Here is an 18699-nt window from a genome sequence, read left to right on the forward strand (position 1 = left end):
TCTATCTATCTATCTATCTATCTATCTATCTATCTATCTATCTATCTATCTATCTATGGGGAAAGCACTGGGTATGGGCAGGTGGATTCATGCCTATAATCCCAGCATGTGGGAGGTGGAGATCCGTTTAACATCATGCTTGGTTACAGAAACCAGCCTGGGCTGGTGAGACCCGGCCTTCAAAATAATAAATTCTTAATTTCCTAACAATCTTTGACAAGCCGTTCCCCTACCTTCTGATATCTGTCTCTACCACAACAGCCACTTTCTGCCTATCTTGGGCCATCTCAGAGGACCTATTCTTCCTCAGATCCCTGTTCTGCAGATTAACCACTTCAAGCCGAGCTTCCTCAGCTGAGCTTCCTCTGCTGCCAACAAGCCCTCCTTTTTTCAACAAGCTTCATTCATTCCTAATTGCTACATCAATTTACATCTTCCACAGTTCCTTCAAATGCAGCACAGACTCTTCCGTTCTGCCCACAGGTCAGCACCAGCCTCCTCCACACCTGAGGCTCCTGTGGCCATGTGGTGTTCCAGAACACAGCGGGAAACAGATGCTCCTAGTCATGTGCTCTGCGGCCTGGGAAGGACATGCATGTCTGTGACTCCCTCTGTCTGTAAGTGCCATGCAAGCGCTCAGAACACTACCTGGACTAACAGTTTCATGATGATTCTATGAAGCTTTTCCTGTGATTCCTTTTGCTTCCTCTACCTCAGTTCCTCTCTACGGGAGCTGTACATTAGTGTACCACATTCTCAGAATATCCAGGGTAAGGCCCAAGTAAAGAGGTCGTCTGGTGACGCTGGATTGCAACCCATGTTGAGTCAAAGGTGTGAACTGACATTTCCCATACCTTTTCCAATCAGCATGGCTCTTACCCAGTCCAGTGGTCTGGCTAGGGCCATGACAGATTCTGAACTGGCTGGTCTTCAGTGTGGCCGGGGCACTGGGACACTTGCATTTCCAGCAGTGAGTATACCATGTGGTCTTAGAACCCTCTTCTTGGACTCTCCCTGCTGCTAACCAGGCTGATCCTCAGAGGCAGACTCAACTCTGCTAGTAGGCACTCAAAGGCAGACACAGGCTTCTCAGGATGGCACAGCAGAACTGGCCATCAATACACAGGCTGCACTCAATTTGGGCAGTCTACTACCAGCCTGGCCCACTCCTCCTCAGCTGGGTATCCATACTGCTGGGTGAGATCCCATCTGTTCCTCAAGGCTCCCCTCCAATTTCACCTCCTCTACAGCCCTCTCCTCAGCTGCTGGCCACTAGCTCCTCATCTGTGGGGACTCAGAGCAGTGTCGGGGACAGCAGAGGCACAGAAAAGGTTAAACTGTGTTGCTGCCATTCACTTACATTTAGAGCTAAATTTGTCAAAGACACCACAGGAGGACAGAGTAGCCTGCCACACTGCCTAAGCAATCGGAAGATCAGCAGTGACTCTGGCTGAAGCCTTATCGGTGTATTTGTATAAAGTAATGCCATGCCTCCTGCCTCCCGCTTCCCCGAATGCTTTTTTAGGATTTCTCTGTGGAGCCTTGGCTGCCTTGGAAGTTACTCTGGACCAGGCTGCCCCTGAACTCAAGAGAGTGCTGGGATTATAGACATGCACCACCATTCTCAGTTTGTCCCAATGTTGTTTTTAACACCCCCCCCCAAAAAAAGGGCAAGTTCTCTCTATTATACAGCCCTGGCTGTCCTGGAACTCACTCTGTAGACCAGGCTGCCCTCAGACTCACAGATATCTACTTTCTCTGCCTCCCAAGTGTCATTAATTAATTCAGTTAATTTAAAAACAAACAAACAAAGAAACAAACCAACCAGGGGAGCAGTGACAGTGGACAAGAATGCCTCAAGAGCACGGGGCAAAGCTTTGAACAGTGCAGGTGTGAGACATGGCAGGATCACAGTGGCATGCAACTCAGTGTAAGGTGAAGAACAGCAAACCCTATGCCCGACGCTTTAAGGCAAATCTAAAGTTAGCTAACCAGAAACAGAGGGAAATGTCTCCAGCTCCAAGTATTCAGTGTCTCTTCTGCAAAGATATTCAAGTACAGAAGTGAGGTCCCTTGCACAGGCACAGCCTGCTTAGCCTGAAGCGCATCAGTGGCCACGGGGCACGGAGCGGTGTGCAGGAGGCACAGTGACGTCTTCCTGAGATGTGGGAGCAAGTGGATTACACACCTCATAGTGTGACCAGGACACAGCATGTCAGACAGAACTAAAAAGGGGAGGAGGGATGACTGTTCTTCTGCTGATGATGTCAAGTTCTACAGCTGACAGCTCATCTATGACAAGCTGCTTCAGGGTCACAAAGTTTGAAGTAACTCAAAACTGAGAAAGAAGTTAGGCTGTCTCACAGGTTGATCTAAAAACAACCTTAAGATCTGGGGACTGAGGAGGCGGGTCCTGAAAGTTCAAAGTCCACCCCACAGTCGATGACCTGTGAGCAGCTCTGCCTGGTCATGACACCTGGAGTCCAGGTCTTCTCCTGCGGCACAGGACAGTCAGCACAAACACTGGTGCCCTCTATACATATAAAGTCCGTTCCATTTTGGATTGTCAGGTGGCCAAGAGGTCTAGGTCATCTGGCCCTCCCAAGGCTATGCTTATGATGACCTAGCTAAAGTCATTTTCTAAATTCATCTTTGAAAAATGGATGACAAAGCTGAAGAGATGGCTCAGCGGTTAGAGCACTGGCTCTTCCAGAGGATGTGAGTTTAATTCCCAGCACCCACAAGGTGGCTCACAACCATCTATAATGAGAACTGGTGCCCTCTTCTGGCCTGCTGTGAAATAAATAAATGAATGAATGAATGAATGAATGAATGAATGAATGAATGAAATGAATGTATGTCCAAGAATATGGAGTTGAGGCCCTGGATGGCACATTTAGGCTGACCACACTGTTTGGAGAGAGCTGACTCTCTCCAATGCTTAACATGTGCATAGATTTTAGTGCTAAATTCTGCTTCCCAGAAGACGGCTCAGAGAAGCACAGGGAGAATGGAACGGGGTCAGCTCACAGCACAGGCTCCATGGTGCTCCACTCCCTCCCATTGCACACAGCTCACGGACAGATGCCTAGCACACATCTCTGACGCCTATCTCTGCAGAGGGAAAGATCAGACATTTTCAACATGATCGTAGTTGTGAATCCACACTTTAGTTTCATTTGTAAACGTCTTTACCTTCATTGTTCGTTTGTTGAGCATCTGTGCACCGTGTGTATAGCTGCCTGTGCAGGACGGAGGGTGTTAGGTCCTCTAGAACTGAGTTACAGGCACTTGTGAGCTGCCTGATACGGATGCTGGGAACTGAACCCAGACCCTCTGTAAGAGCACTAAGTACTCTCAACTGCTGAGCCATCTCTCTAGCCTGTTTAGTAGAATAACTTTATTAATTTAAGAGACAATCTCTGGTCCATTTTTCTTACTAGGGGAGGAAAAGGATGGGATGACATCGGTTCCAAATTTCCTGTCAATCACATCTGCCAGCCAGTACACAGCTTCCCTCCTCCCCTTCCTTCTTTTCCTATCATTTCTTCAGAGTAAAATAAAACCAACCCCACAGGGAGAGGAATCTTAATCTTCTTGGGATCCTGAAGGGAGCTGCACCAGGCTGGCCTCAAACCCACAGATCTGCCTGCTTCCCAAATGCTGGGATTAAAGGTATGTGCCACTACACCTGGCTCCTCAAACTTGTAAAAAAAAAAAAAAAAAAAAAAAAAATTCTTTTTAAAATTATTTATTAATGGGATGGGGAATTGAGGCTGCAGCACACATGTGGAGGTAAGAGAAACTTTGTGGGGTTGGTTCTCTCTATCCACTTGTATGTGGGCTTCAGGGGTTTAATTTCGGTTGCCAGGCTTATGTGATGAGTGCCTCTACCTTCTGTGCCATCTTGCTGGCCCTTCCTTGTTATTTTGAGACAAGGTATCATTAGGTTGCTCAAAGTGGCTTTGAATTAACTGGGTTGCCTAGACCATCCTTGAATTTGTGATTCTCCTGTCTCAGCCTCCCAAGTAGATAGGATCACAGATATTCACCACCAGGTCTAGTGAGACCTATGTTTTTTCCACAAACTGTCGGTCTTCTTGCTGGTGTCACCCCACATGGCCTTGGATTATAGATATGAGAGAGGGAAAGAGCGTGACTCACCGGGTCATCATTTCTACAAAGCTAAGTTTGCCTCAGAGCAGGGCCGGGGGGCACTGACACTGGGTAGTAGCCACAGAGCTGTACCCCTAAGGCATTTTGTGTGCAGACAGTAGTCTTCTTAGGGTTTTGGAAGCATCATTCCGGACACTTGATAAAGTGACCTCGGACAGCAGAATATACATGCTTTAAATATTAACTAGAGTGTGGGGTGAGAGGCCTCGAAGTTCTCAGGCCAAGGGCTGTGCATCAGTCAGTGTTTCGCCCTCTCCCTTCCCTTTCCTTTCCTTTTTCCTTTCCTTTTTCCTTTTTCCTTTTTCCTTTCCTTTCCTGTGCAGCTCCCCTACCCCTCCCTCACTAGTTCTCTGGTCTATTTGTTTGATAGTTTCCTAGGTCTCACTGTCAAGAGTGACTATACAGAACACCCTCTGAGAGGTCAGCAAGCACTGATCACGGTAGAAGAAGGGAGGCACATGAGGTTCAAGTGTGTGTCACAGTAGGCAGCTTCGAGAGCCACATCAACACACCAGTGTCTTGGAAAGAGTGCTTGGTTGTACAGAACAGCTTGTCAGTCAGAGAGGCCAGGCTAACCTGGGCTATTGCTGCCAAGCTTTTTCCTGCTCACGGCTAATACCTTACTAAGTCTGCATGACACTGGCAAAGGGTAAAGACCTCTCTCTCCCCACAACACTTTTAGGAACTATAATCTAGTAAGTAAAATCAGACAACTGAAGGTGGGGAAAGTCAGTTGGATAGTATTTTGCTGGCACAAACACATGAAGGAACATTTTGGCGAAACAGACACAGGAGAGGATGTTCTGCTAAAGCAAACACAGGAAAGGACACGTGATGAAGGATTCTTTGCTAGAACACACATGTATTGGTCCACCTTACATTATGCAGTTGAGCTGCATTTGTCAGGACTCCACAGAGATAAATGCACCAAAAAAACTTCTAGCGGTGTGCTGCAGTTTCCTGCTGCCTCTGTGGACTTAGGATGACTGGATGCACATGCAGAGGCATGGCATGTGGAGGACACGTGATGTTTGGAGTGTATGAACAGGACTTCAGGGACAGTGACGGAGGCTGAGCTTGGCTAGCCGGTACAGCGAGCTGTGCAATACTTGCTGGTCTTGAGTCTTCACAGATTTTCGCTTCACTGAGAAAGCCACAGCCAAGAATGTCTCTTGGTGTTCCTATGGGTCCTGGTCTCTCCTACTGTTGGCCTGGCTGTCTCTGCTAGGTAGTAGCACCACTGCTGATTCTTGTTTGCTATCCCAACTCTACTGAACTAAACTGCTGGCATATCCGTAAAGAGTTTGTGAGTGGATCGAGCTCCCACTGCTGACCTGTGAACTGAACTGCTGATTTCCAGACAACACAGACCGGAGCTGCTCCAAAGAACCTTTCTAAACAGGTTCACGCCCCTAAACAGGTTTACTCCCTGCCCCAAACCTTTCTTTCCCACTATCTCTGGTGGGTGGTGGGCTAAAAGAGAGGTTAAAATATTTAAGAATCATGACTTAAGAAAGGCCTTTGAAAAAATTAAAATTACAAAGAACTCTAGAGACAGAGGCAGGGAGAAATCTCTGAGTTTGAGACTAGCCCAGTCCACATAGTGAGTTCTAGGCTAGCCATGGCTACATCGTGAAATGCTGTCAAAAACAACTACAACAAGTCAGTAGACACAGAAACTAGCCAACTTTGTCAAATAACAGTATCAGAGAGATCCTTTTCCTGAGTAGACTTTCAAAGCTAGCATTGGACCCAATTTCCAGTAGGTGATAAAATTCAGAGTATTGGCTTGATAACCCTAAATTGTTTCAAGTTTACTTCCTCAGTTAACCTCTTAGTAATAGCTATTCAGAGGCAGGGACAATTCATGCTATTTCCTTTTCAAGTATTTTTCTTATGCCTGAATACTCAAGAAAACAGCTCCTTACACAAATGTAGAATTTGGGGCAAACCCAGGTAGTACAGTAAACACTGTCCACTCTGCCTCAGACTCTACCCACTGAGCTGGTAGAGTGGGAAGAGGCTGACTCAGAATCCCACAAAACAGGAACCAGAGGCACAGCAGGGGGAGGCAAGGCAGGAAGATGCAGAACTGCTCATGGCACTCCCATCCACTCAGTTACAGGGATGGGATTCAGAGGAGCAGGCATGAGCTTCAAGATGCCCACAGCCTACTCACTTCATCTCTTCCTGGGGGCTCTTCTGCTCCATCTGCTCTGGGGTAATATAAGGTGGGTTTTCCTTTCTAAGCCAAGGCCCTATACTCAGATTTCCTCATCTAGCATACAGACACCCAGATGACCATACCATTACAGCCCAGTGACCATGGCTTAATCCACATGGACAAAGCCTAGACAAGGCAGCCTCCCTTGTACTCTAGTACAGCACCCCACATTGGACAGGATCTCTCACAAGGATGAGGAGATCACTGCATTCTGTTTCTTTGATCCAGAATGATGTTCTCCTATATAGTTGCAAGGCTGGCTCTCAAATGTTGTATAGGTCTTCACTCAAGAGTGAAATTTCAGTGTGCTTCTCTGCACTTCATATTGCTTTCCTGTGCTTTTTCTCATTTCACTGAGTTAACACTTGCCAATGGGTATTAATTACCTTATTCATTGCAATGTCACCCCCATGAGGCCAGGCATATTTGCCCAGTTTGCTCTGCTATAGCCTGAGCATAGAAACCAAGGTTGTCTGGCTGGATTTCAATCAGTAAGTCCAAATCAAAAGGGAATAAATGCTTCTACCCCGGCAATCACAGGCCTATGCTGATGACTACTTCCTCTATAGGAGAGGCCTTCAATATCAGACAGAGGGATGTAGGGGTAGGAGCTGGCTCTGGATGAGTTCCATCCTCAGGGCACAGCTCCTGTTTTCTACCTCCTTTCTTTCCTTTCTTCCAACACGGAATCCCAGTTAGCATTCTAGCATATCTCAAGCGTGAAAGAGGAAGGCTCTGATGTTGATACACACAGAATGTTCCAAGCACACACATTAAAACTGACTCTGTTCTGTTGCTAAGAAACTGAAGAAGAAATGAGTTTCCATCGCCTTCATTTCTAGAATGCCCACTCTGTCTGGGGGAGAATTACGTGAAGTTTCTCAAGCCCCCTTACGTCCTGCTCTCATTGTTTAAAAGAACAGAGAAAGATGACAGCACTGGGAAGTGTATGCTATCTCCATTTTTTTTAACATGTCCTTGAAAACGAGATGGAAAATGTGGTCTCAACAGCCCTAGTATTTATGAATCTTTCAAGCTGAAGACATCCCCATTGTCCATCTCAAGCAAAAATGAAAAATGTTCAATAAAAAGTAATCTTTGACTAAGATTATTATCCTGAACTACAAGGATCAATCCAGAGCAAGTTTATATGCATTGTGGGGCTCTTCCTGCAACTCAGCTCTGCTCTACTCAGCTCCAAGGTCCAAACACAAAACACAAACACACACACATACACACTCACACCAGGAGCCCTGGATGTACTGCTGGCTTTAAAAGAAAATCAAGTAAAAATATGGCTAAGAGATAATGAGTTTTAGAAAATGGCAACAGAAAATGAAAATGACTTTTGGTTTACAAATGAAGAGGAAAAAATAGAAAAACAGAACACACCTTTGGCCACACTACAACAAGGGAGCTTGGAAGTAATGAAGCCATGCATGTGAAAGGGAAGGCTGCAGCCTCACCTGTAGACTTCACAGAGGAAAAGACCTTCTAATGCTTGTAAATGTTACTCAAGGATTTAAAAACTATTTCTCCTTACAGCTTGTTAAACAGTAGAATCTTTTTGCAAACTAATTGACAAAACTGATTGCCTTCCACCATCTTTCTGTACATATAATTGATTTTTTTAAAGATTTATTTTATTTACATGAGTACACTGTAGCTGTCTTCAGACCCACCAGAAGAGGGCATCAGATTCCATTACAGATGGTTGTGAGCTACGATATGGTTGCTGGGAATTGAACTCGGGACCTCTGGAAGAGCAGTCAGTGCTCTTAACCACCGAGCCATCTCTCCAGCCCTATAATTGATTCACTGTTTTATTTCCAAAAGGACTTGACAGTAAACTCTGTCCTCCATCCACACTACTGACTTCTTTAAACAAGGGTTTACTTCAAAGGTTGACGGGAGTTAATCACAGGGAGCAGCCCAACCTTACAGGCAGCTGGAATATTAGGCGAATCTTACTGAATCTAGCTTAGTCTTAGTCAGGAGGGTCTGAACATGACCTTGGGTCCCATTACAAGCACACCGGACTGAGTGGTCAGTAATGGTCAGCATCCATCTTTCTCTGTTTCCTACTCTTAGAGCTGAGAACTTAAGCTGTTCATTAGGAGCAAAATCAACTTAAAGCTGGGTATGGTAATGCCACATGCAATACCACACAGGACTTGAGAGACTAAGGCAAGACTGCCAACTCCAGATGGGTCTGAGAAACAGTGTGACCATTTCCAAAACAAACAAAACAAAATGAAAGAACAAGGAACGGATGGGGGGATAATATGCGGTCAGTTTAAACACAGAGGAAGGGTAGGGTACTTAATGCAGAGAGGCTCATTTTCTACCCCTAAACAGACATCATGTGGTGATGATGATCAAGCACCACACACCTGTGGTTTAGATCACTGCGGAGTTTCCATAGGAAGGATGATATTTTTCAGCTTAAAAATTTGGTCCAGATGGCTCAATGGTCAAGAATATTTCTTGCTCTCGAGGAGGACCAGGTTTCAGTTTCCCGCACTCACATGGTGGCTCACAACTGATAGTAACTCCAGCTCCAGGGGGAATCATATGCCCCTGGCACCACCCCCCCACACCCACACATACACCCATATACTTTTTTTTTTTTTAAATCAGCTGGGCACGGTGGTGCTTGATTGTCTTTAATCTAAGCACTCATGAGACAGAGAGACTGAGATCCAGTCCAGCTTCTGTGAGTTCTAGGCTAGCCAAAGCTTCAGAGTAAGACCCTGTCTCAAACAAAAGAAAACAAAACAAAATACACGTACATGCAAAACCAACCAATCAACCAACCAACCAACCAACCAAACAAAAAACCCCAATAACCCTGTAGTCAGAATTTCAGGTCAGGCTTGATCACACATGTTGAAATTCCATGTTTCGAAGGCTGAGGCAAGAAGACTGCTGAGGGCCAGGCAGTGGTGGCGCACGCCTTTAATCCCAGCACTTGGGAGGCAGAGGCAGGCGGATTTCTGAGTTCGAGGCCAGCCTGGTCTACAGAGTGAGTTCCAGGACAGCCAGGGCTATACAGAGAAACCCTGTCTCCAAAAACAAAAACAAAAAAAGAAAAAAGAAAAGAAAAAAACAAGAAGACCGCTGAGTTACTGAGAGTCAACGGGAGTTACACAATATGACCCAATTCCAAAAAACAAAACCGAACCTGAGAATTCAATACTATATGTCTCAATTTACATGGACACAACTGTAAGCATATAATTTAAACTACGATGTTATAAAGCATGTATTTATATAAAAAGATCCAATAAGCAGGTTTTAACAATGTTCTGACTTAGGGGAATGGCGTATATTTAACATAATAAAACTACTAGATCCATCTTGAGTGACACACAGGAAGGACGCCCGGCAGCATCACTCAGATCACTGTGTAACATCAACAGCTGGGGAAATGGTACCTCTCCTAAAATCACAGTCACACTAGGCCATCCCCTGTGTTGTGGATGTAAGAGTTAACACCAGGACTTTGGGATGTGCAATCTGTGTAAGCTGGCTACAGCCTCTTCCTCTGGCACACTGTCCCCTGGTCTGCCCTCCCAACCCCTGGCTGTTTCTTGGATGCTGACTTTGACTCTGTTGTGGATTACATTTTCTCCTGCTGTCACACAGACAGTAGGTAAGATTCACTGTGTTTTTGCCCCACTAAGCAGCTCTGTCTTCTGGCACATCCTGACCCTGGCTGGAAAGCATGAACAAGAGAACAAAGTTTTCTCGGGCAGACATTGCAAAGAGGCATAACAAAGGCATCTGGAGGGGAAACTCCAGCATTTGGATTCTGTAATCAGGTAACTGCTTGGCCGGCTGCACTGTTCACTGTATTACAGACACTCAGAAAGTCAGTTTGCTATGTCCTGTCAATTTTGAAAGAAGGCTATTGATGTGTATCTATGATAACAAAGTTTTACAGAGAAGAGTTAGATGTTTTCAGCTTATGAACCTATGAATGAATCCACGCATGTGGTTAATCTGTTACTATTGTGGATTTGATTAACTTTTTTTTTAATCAAGGTGGTTCACCTCAATGGATTACAACAAAAGTGATATAAAATATTTAATGGGAAGTGTATTTCACAATAAAAGCTACAATTACGCCGGGCGGTGGTGGCGCACACCTTTAATCCCAGCACTTGGGAGGCAGAGGCAGGTGGATTTCTGAGTTCGAGGCCAGCCTGGTCTACAGAGTGAGTTCCAGGACAGCCAAGTTTACACAGAGAAACCCTGTCTTGAAAAACCAAAAAAAAAAAAAAAAAAAAGCTACAATTACCCAAGATGAGTGGAGTCACCCTGCTGTAATATTGTAAACAACCAAACCTTCACCTTGACTGACACATTTTGCTGAAAGCCAGCATGAAAACAAAACAACACAAATGCAGCCACAGAGCAGAAAGCCAAAGGCGAGGGCACGGCTTGGCTCGGGTGGGCAGCGGGGCACCCAATCCTATAACCTGCAAGTCAGCCCAACTCCACAAGGGAAATGCAGGCCTAGAATTTTAACAAGAGTTCAATTAGCATCCCAGTATTTCCTTACTCAGCAGCTGAATGCTAATTAGAAGCACAGCAGCAAGCAGCAGTGGAATCCCCTCACAACAACAGAGGCTCAGCTCCAGAGGCTTGCACTCTGAATCAGTAATACAGAAGCTGGGAAGGGGGACTTCATCTGCTCTGATTGGGTGCAGCTCAGACTGTGGCCTCTGCATTATATTTAAATGTGTTTATCATGTTCAACTTAAAACTTAATAACTTAGGATTTGTGTTTTTATTTTAACATATAGATTTTTTTTGGTGTTTGGAGACAGGGTTTCTCTGTGTAGCCCTGGCTGTTCCTGGAACTGACTCTGCAGACCAGGCTGGCCTCGAACTCAGAAATCCGCCTCCCTCTGCCTCCCAAGTGCTGGGATTAAAGGTGTGCACCACCATTGCCCAGCTGTGCTGGCTAGTTTTATGTCAACTTGATACAAACTAGAGTCATCAGAGAAAAAAAGAGCTTCAATTGAGAAAATGCCTCCATAAAAATAGGGCTATAGAAAAACTTGTAGGGCAATTTTAAAATTATGATTAATGGGGGAGGGCCCAGGCCATTGTGGATGTGGCCATCTCTGGGCTGGTGGTCCTGGGTTCTATAACAACACAGGCAGAGCAAGCCAGTAAGCAGAACCCCTCCATGGCCTGTGCATCAGCTCCTGCCTTCAGGTTCCTGCCCTGTTTGCGTTCCTGTCCTAACTTCCTTCAGTGATGAACAGTGATGTGGAAGTGTAAGCTGAGTAAATCCTGTCACTTTGGGGCACAGTGTTTCATCACAACAACAGTATCCCTAACTAAGCTCTAGAGTAAGTCTGATTTTACAGCAGCAGGGCTTGCTTCCATCAGCCCCAACTTCACTTCACTTAGAACATCATCTCCATAAACTAGGAGAGGGACCACAGCACCAGGGGAAGACATCACTGTCTCTAGGAGGAGTGGCTCCCATGCTGCTGCTGCTGCTGCTGCTGACAAAGATGAATAAGAACCTGAAGACTTCTTCAAAACTCAAAATCCACCTGCTCCCACCCTGAGACAGGGCTGTGCTACTGGAACTCTTAAACACAGAGACCAGCCTACCTCTGCCACCCAAGTGCTGGGATTAAAGGTGAACACCACTAAGCTGGCTACAAAAGTCTAAAATTTAAGGTCAATTTTGGGAAGCATGTAAAAATTCTTACACCAACCAACCATTCCACATTTTAAAATGCTGGACTCAGTCTGTAAGCATGTCACTGGGAGACTTTACCTTCACCATCAAAGTGTTCACCGCTAACCAGTTTATAAAGTGGGCATACAGTCAGCTCGGACTAGAGGTGGACAAGGCTGGAGAGACCCTGATGGCTGGGACACTTGCTGCGCCTGCAGAGGAGGGGTCAGCACCTCCAACATCCATGCTGAGACTCCAGCTCCAGGGCAGTCTGAGGTCTCTCTGAGGTCTCTCGCCTCCAAGAGCATTCACTCGCTTGTGTTTGAGTTTTATTCAAAACAACAACAACAAATCTAAAAATAAAAACTTTTAAAAAGAGAAAAACATGTCTGCCATCCTAGAACCTGGAAGGTGAAGGAAGGAGGATCAGGAGTTCAGGGTCAATCTCAACGACACATGGAATTTGAGAGCCCAGGACATCAGACCTCAGTGAAATAAACAGAGAAAACAGAGGAGCAAAGAGAAGGTGCAGGTCAGAGAGGACAATGGTTACAGAGCAGGCAGAAGACTGAGCTCAGCTTTCAGGTACAGTTAGGGTCTATACCAGTGGTCCTTACCCTTCCTAGGGATGCGACCCTTTAATTCGCTTCCTCAGGTTGTGGTGACCCTCCCCCAACTATAAAATTATTTCATTGCTACTTCATAACTGTAATTTTGCTACTGTTATGAATCAAATTTTAAATATCTGATATACAGGATATCTGATATACAATCACCAGAGGGGTCTTGACCTACAGGTTGAGAACCCATGGTCTACACTGAGGGCCAGAAGCTGGATTCTTCATGGAACAGTTGCTTGGCAAAGTAAGAAAATGCAGGTCACCTTTCTGGCCCAGCAAGGGATCTCTGAAGTCAGCATTTACAACCATTTTGTGAAAGTCACTTAGTTACATCAGATAGATACTGAGTTTATGGTCAAATTAACATGCTGGGGACAGCAAAATAACCAGAATGTTCCAAGTATGTGAACACCAAGAGGGAAGAATCAGGGCGCTAGGCTTGTGCACCTATTTCAGCTTGGAGACATAGCTGAGGCTTTCCTAGCCGAAGGCAGGCTAGGGTAAAGAGGACCGCCTTGTCACCACTGTTAGCTATTCAGAGTTGATGCAGATGCACCAGAAGCTTCCTCCAACCCATCAGCCATCCACCGCATCCTCTCAGCCACCTTCCAGCTTTCACAAAGAAGGGAACCATTAGATCCCGAAGCTCTGCAAGGCTGGGTGACTGCCAAACTATTTCTCAAACAAGAAGCAAACATGATAAAAATGAGCCCAAACCAACGTGTGCTTCCACAGTTAAGAATCATTATCCCACACTTGGAATGTTTGCCACTTTGGAACCCTGTTTTGTTTTCAAAATGAAGCAGGATTCTTTCTGATGCCCAAGCCTCCGCCTCCCCCCACCCTTCTGCAGCAGCAGAGCCAGCATGAGAAGAGCTACAGAAAAGGAACTCGTCTTTCTTTTAGAAAAGCAGAAGAGAGGGCTCTGTTGTGTGCTGTTCCAGAGGGAATGAGAGGCCATGAGAGAAGGGTCAGGGGCGGCAGGGCTAGAGCAGGACAGCAGGGTGAGCAGCCACAGAGGAGGAGGCAGGAGGTGAGGGGACCCCAGGACAGGTGGCAGACAGTGGAGGAGAGGCACTCAGGAGAGATGCAGCAGCTCAGGCTGCAGGAATGGATACTGCAGTCATTACTACACTTGCACAGGCATGATGCCCTGTGACAGCCGCTCCTGTGTCCTGTGTCCGCTCTGTCCTTTCCTCCCCTGTATCTTCCTCTACAAAGACTTCTGCAGAATTGAAAATCGTACCAATCAGAATTCTAGCTCCTTCCTATAAAATAGGCATATGGTAAAAGTGTGTCAGCATGACCTCTCAAAACAGCTCAATCTTTTTTTTTTCTCTTTAGCATTACCTGAACGTGAAATTCCTGTGGCTCTGCCTTCCTTACACATGGATCTCACCCTAAAGCCCACTAACCAGAAAAATGTATTTGTGGAGCAAATGACAACATTTCAACCACAGTTCCCCAGGTGACACTTGTCCCGCCCCTGGGGGCCACCTCCTCCCCTCCTCCCTTCTGCCCTCTCTCTCTCCTCATTGCGTCCCAGCCCTACCCTCCCTATTTCTTGCACACAGAAATTTCAGTCACAGAGTTTCCCTTCTCACTCCCCAAAGGCCTTCCTGCCCCTACTTCTCTAAGGCAGGGCCCCGCCCAGCTGCTCCCACCTTAGCCTACTTGGTTCCTGGGCACTTCTCACCACTGGCACATATTGAGCTCAGATCGTTTCCCTTTCAGGATGCTAAGAAATATCATGGTCTAGCCGGGCGGTGGTGGCGCACGCCTTTAATCCCAGCACTTGGGAGGCAGAGGCAGGTGGATTTCTGAGTTCGAGAGTTCGAGGCTAGCCTGGTCTACAGAGTGAGTTCCAGGACAGCCAGGGCTATACAGAGAAACCCTGTCTCGAAAAAAAACAAACAAACAAAAAAAGAAATATCATGGTCTTAACAGTGCTCCTAGCATAGGACTTAGCACAGCGTAGGCCCACCATAAATACTGTTGCATGAAAGTGAATAGTATCACAAAAAGCACTTTTAAAGACTTTTCCTTAGCATGCTTTAGAACAGAACTAAGGATCTTTCCAACAACTCTGTGTATTTCAACTGCATTTTACCTCAAGGGCAAATGTCAGGCAGTCATTGTCATATTGCAAAGGCACAGGAAACCTGTGAGCCATTTACAGCAACCCCTTTTATAAGTCACTAGCCTGACGAGCTCTGTGGACTGGGAATCGCAGGGCTGCACGGCTGTGTTTGCAGGCTCCTTCCCTCCCCATCCATCTCCTTTAGTGTTCAATCACGGCTACGCTTCCTGCTCTGGAGCAACTGCCTTCCACCTGAGGTCCTATATTCAAGTCACCAGCACACTATGCCAGGTTCTGGTTTTGACATGGTTGGGACATGGTTAAAATAGAGAAGTATCACTGCACCAAAAACAAAATCACACCAACCTAGTCGAGGAGCAACTGTTAAAACTCAGAGAAAATGTCCCCATCACCTGTGGGTCCTAAGGATATTAAATCAATCCAGTCTTTCTTACAGGTCTTCCCTGGTGTGTGATACATTACAGGCACCTCTCAGAATCAGCAGGGAAGGTGTTCTGCTGTTTTATTCCTGTGAGACAGGGTCTTGCTGAACTTAAGAGAAAAGCCAGGCAGGCAGCAGCACAGCCACCCTCCTGTCCCGGCTCCTCAGGATTCGAGAGTCACAGGTGCACTGGGGACTGGAACTCAGGTCCTCATGCTTGTACAGCAAGGGCTCTTCTCAGCATGGCCGTCCCGTTACCATGAACAGCCTGCTCCCGTGGGGAACGGGGAGGCTGCATGCAAGAAGAACCATCCCAAAGGCCCAAAGCACAAGGCACACGGGCGATACTCACCACTTCGTCCTCTGTCCAGCACTTCTCGATCAGCTTGGGCACGGGCTTCTTCACCAGGCGCTGCAGGGCTTTGCCGGCATCATAACTGCTTTCATGTAGCTGAGACAACAATGACCTTAGTTAATTAACTGTACCACATAGATATCAAGGCAAATCAATAATGACAAGTCCCATACCTTTATATTCTCTCTGTATATACCCGTATTCTTTTAGAGCAATCATGGAAGAACACTATTTTGTGGTAATCCACTGTCGCCTGACCACTGCCTTCTCCACTTAACCCTTATCCCCTTCGTTGGGACTGTCCCTTTATGGTACTATTGAAGGCTCAGCTCCCAGCATGATGTAACTGGGAAGTGTTAGAACTTCCCAGTGGGAAGGGGAAGACCTATTCAGATTTGTTTTCCACCTATCACAAGATGAGTAGCTTCCTCCTTCACACAGCCTCTACTATATAACATGTTTCCTCAACTACAAGCACAAAAGGTAGCCAGCCGAGCCACACCACATAGTAAACCTGTCAAGTTGTCAGCAAAATAAAGGAAACTTTTATATTCCCAAGATGAGTTAGCTCGATATTTGCTATAGTAATAGAAAACGGATTTGCACAGGGAAGGAGACAAGTAAAGCCAAGAACATTCTGGCAAGAAGAACAGCATTAAGGCTTGGTGGTGGGGGTGCATGTCTTTAATCCCAACACTCGGAAGGCAGACGCAGGCTGAGGTCTGAGGTCAAGGCCAGCCTGGTCTACAGAGGAAGATCCAGGACAGCCAGGGCTATACATAGAAACCCTGTCTTGAAAAACCAAACACAAAAACATCAAACCAAACACACACACACACACCCCCCAAACCCTCAAAATCCAATATCTGTAGAACACACATAGCCTGGCATGGTGCTTAGTGCTCAAGCACGCGCGTGCATGCGTGCGTGTACACACACACACACACACACACACACACACACACACACACGGACACTCGGTACCTTCACTAATCCTGTACTTAATCTTACGATGTCACACCATCTCACAAGTGTGGAAACCACACCTTGGAAGGATGAATATAGATGCTTACCACGAGGTCGAGTCATGACTCAAACCCAACAGAAGCTTCATGTTCCTCTTCCATTCTTTTGTTTACTTTGATTTTTTTGAGACAGGGTCTCTCTACGTAGCCCTGGCTGTACTGGAACTTGCTCTGTAGACCAGGCTGGCCTCAAATTCACAAGAGATCCCCCTGCCTCTGACTCCTGAATGCTGGTACTAAAGGTGTGTGCCACCATGCCTGGCTCTTATTCCATTCTTTCCAAAACAGGATAGACTGGATCCTTTTCTAGTCTTTTTAGTGAAGTAATTTATTAGAAAGCATTTAAAGGGTGCAAAATATAGACTTTCAAAAAGACCTAATTGTGTATCTGCAGCTCTGAATGAAGAAGCTGGCCCTTCAGAACAGACATCTTTCCTATCAAAGCTCATAACCCACAGGTTTCCCAGCACCAGGCAGTGCTGTGGCCACTGATCACTCCTGTCCCATGAAACACTCTGCTGAGGCCTCTACATCCCACCTTTCCTTCAGATGGTGATGAGAGCCACTGGGCAGAAGGATCCTCACACTTCATCTATACCTTCAACCTGCAGTACTGCATCTAAAACCATCTGTCTGTCTGCCCATCACAGCTCAAGATGGCCTTGAGACATACTTGTTAAACTAAGTGAAATAATGAAGGCCTTCAAGTCCTGCCTTCAGCAGACTCCACCCAAGTGGAAAGCTGCTTACCTACACTAGGTAAGCTTTATCATCCAGTCTTCTTTAAGACACACAAAAAGAGTAAAATAAAGTCAGATGGTCATACTCTGCTTCAAACAAGGGACCATTTGCCAGGTTCTCTGGTACAATGAGGACATTGAATGATAAAATATGAAACAAAACTGAACAGAAGGAAAATTTATATGCCCGTTCAATTTAAAACATACATATTTTAGTGGTACTTTAAAATAAAATCAAGTTGATCAAATTGAAACTTCTAATAAAAACCTAAGGGCAAGAAATTAATAATATTTTATAAGCAGTTACTCTCGAGTATGGGTTAGTGATAAGGCAGCATGGAAAACTACGGGCCGTGGAGAGGGCCTGCTTGCACAGAAATCCCAGCCACCGTTTATGAGCAAGCAACTCATAAGCTTGAGTCTTGCTGGACTGCTGAGCTCCAGGTTCAGTGAGAGTCTACTGAGGCCTAGCTCACACCGGTCTTTCTGAGGTCTGAATTGCACCCAGCACTTGTCTCAGGTGGCTTACAACTGCCTGTGACACTAGTTCCAGGAGATCCAATGCCTCAAGCCCTGAAGGCACCTACAGTCATGTGAACACAGACATATACACAATTACAAGTAAAATTTAAAAAATATATTTAAAAGGGAAAAGAGGGGGCTGGAGAGATGGCTCAGGGGTTAAGAGCACATTGGCTGTTCTTCTAGCCATCCTGCGTTCAATTCCCAGCAACCACATAGTGGCTCACAACCATCTGTAATGGGATCTGATGCTCTCTTCTGGTGTACATAGCTACAGTGTACTCAAATAAATAAATAAATAAATAAATAAATAAATAAATAAATAAATAAATAAGTGGATAGTGACTACAGACAACACATGACGTCAACTTTTGGTTTTTACACGCACATGCGCACACTTGAACTGGGTTCATGGAGGACTGGGGGAAGGGTGCTCAGAAGGGAAAGTCACAAAGAGGAAGGAAGCGTTCTCAGGCAAGTTTTGTTTTGTTTTCCTTTTTTGAAAGACAGGGCCTTACTATGTCAAGCAGGCTGGTCTCAAATTCACAGAGATGCACCTGCCTCTGCGTCCTGAGTGCTGGGATGAAGACACGGGCGTGCAGCGCCAGGCCTGGCTTGCCTCCATTTTCATCACTTTCTAGACTGAAGACTGGTGAGGTTATAAGCAAAGCCATGTAATACTGCACTTCATGACGTTTCATGAGAACTCTATTATGGTACAGAGGAAATTTTTTGAACATTTAGTCTTAGGTGTCTGGGACCAGGAAATTGCTCCTAAGAACATACGGCCTAGACTAGAAGTGAACTG

The 18699-nt window shown here is 45.8% G+C and overlaps 1 protein-coding gene across 4 annotated transcripts in view; it reads right to left on the reverse strand.

Annotated features, from left to right (window-relative positions):
- Positions 1–18699, reverse strand: part of Rere (arginine-glutamic acid dipeptide repeats) — a 214443-nt gene that overhangs the window by 68520 nt on the left and 127224 nt on the right. For all 4 annotated transcript variants that reach the window (XM_028757843.1, XM_028757840.1, XM_028757842.1 and 1 more), the window contains exon 10: positions 15602–15700. In XM_028757843.1, the coding sequence (XP_028613676.1) occupies positions 15602–15700 (99 nt within the window). The remainder of the gene's footprint in view (positions 1–15601; positions 15701–18699) is intronic.

This window comes from Grammomys surdaster, unplaced genomic scaffold (genome assembly GCF_004785775.1).
Source record: "Grammomys surdaster isolate TR1022 unplaced genomic scaffold, NIH_TR_1.0 126185, whole genome shotgun sequence".
NCBI classification, from domain to species: domain Eukaryota; kingdom Metazoa; phylum Chordata; class Mammalia; order Rodentia; family Muridae; genus Grammomys; species Grammomys surdaster.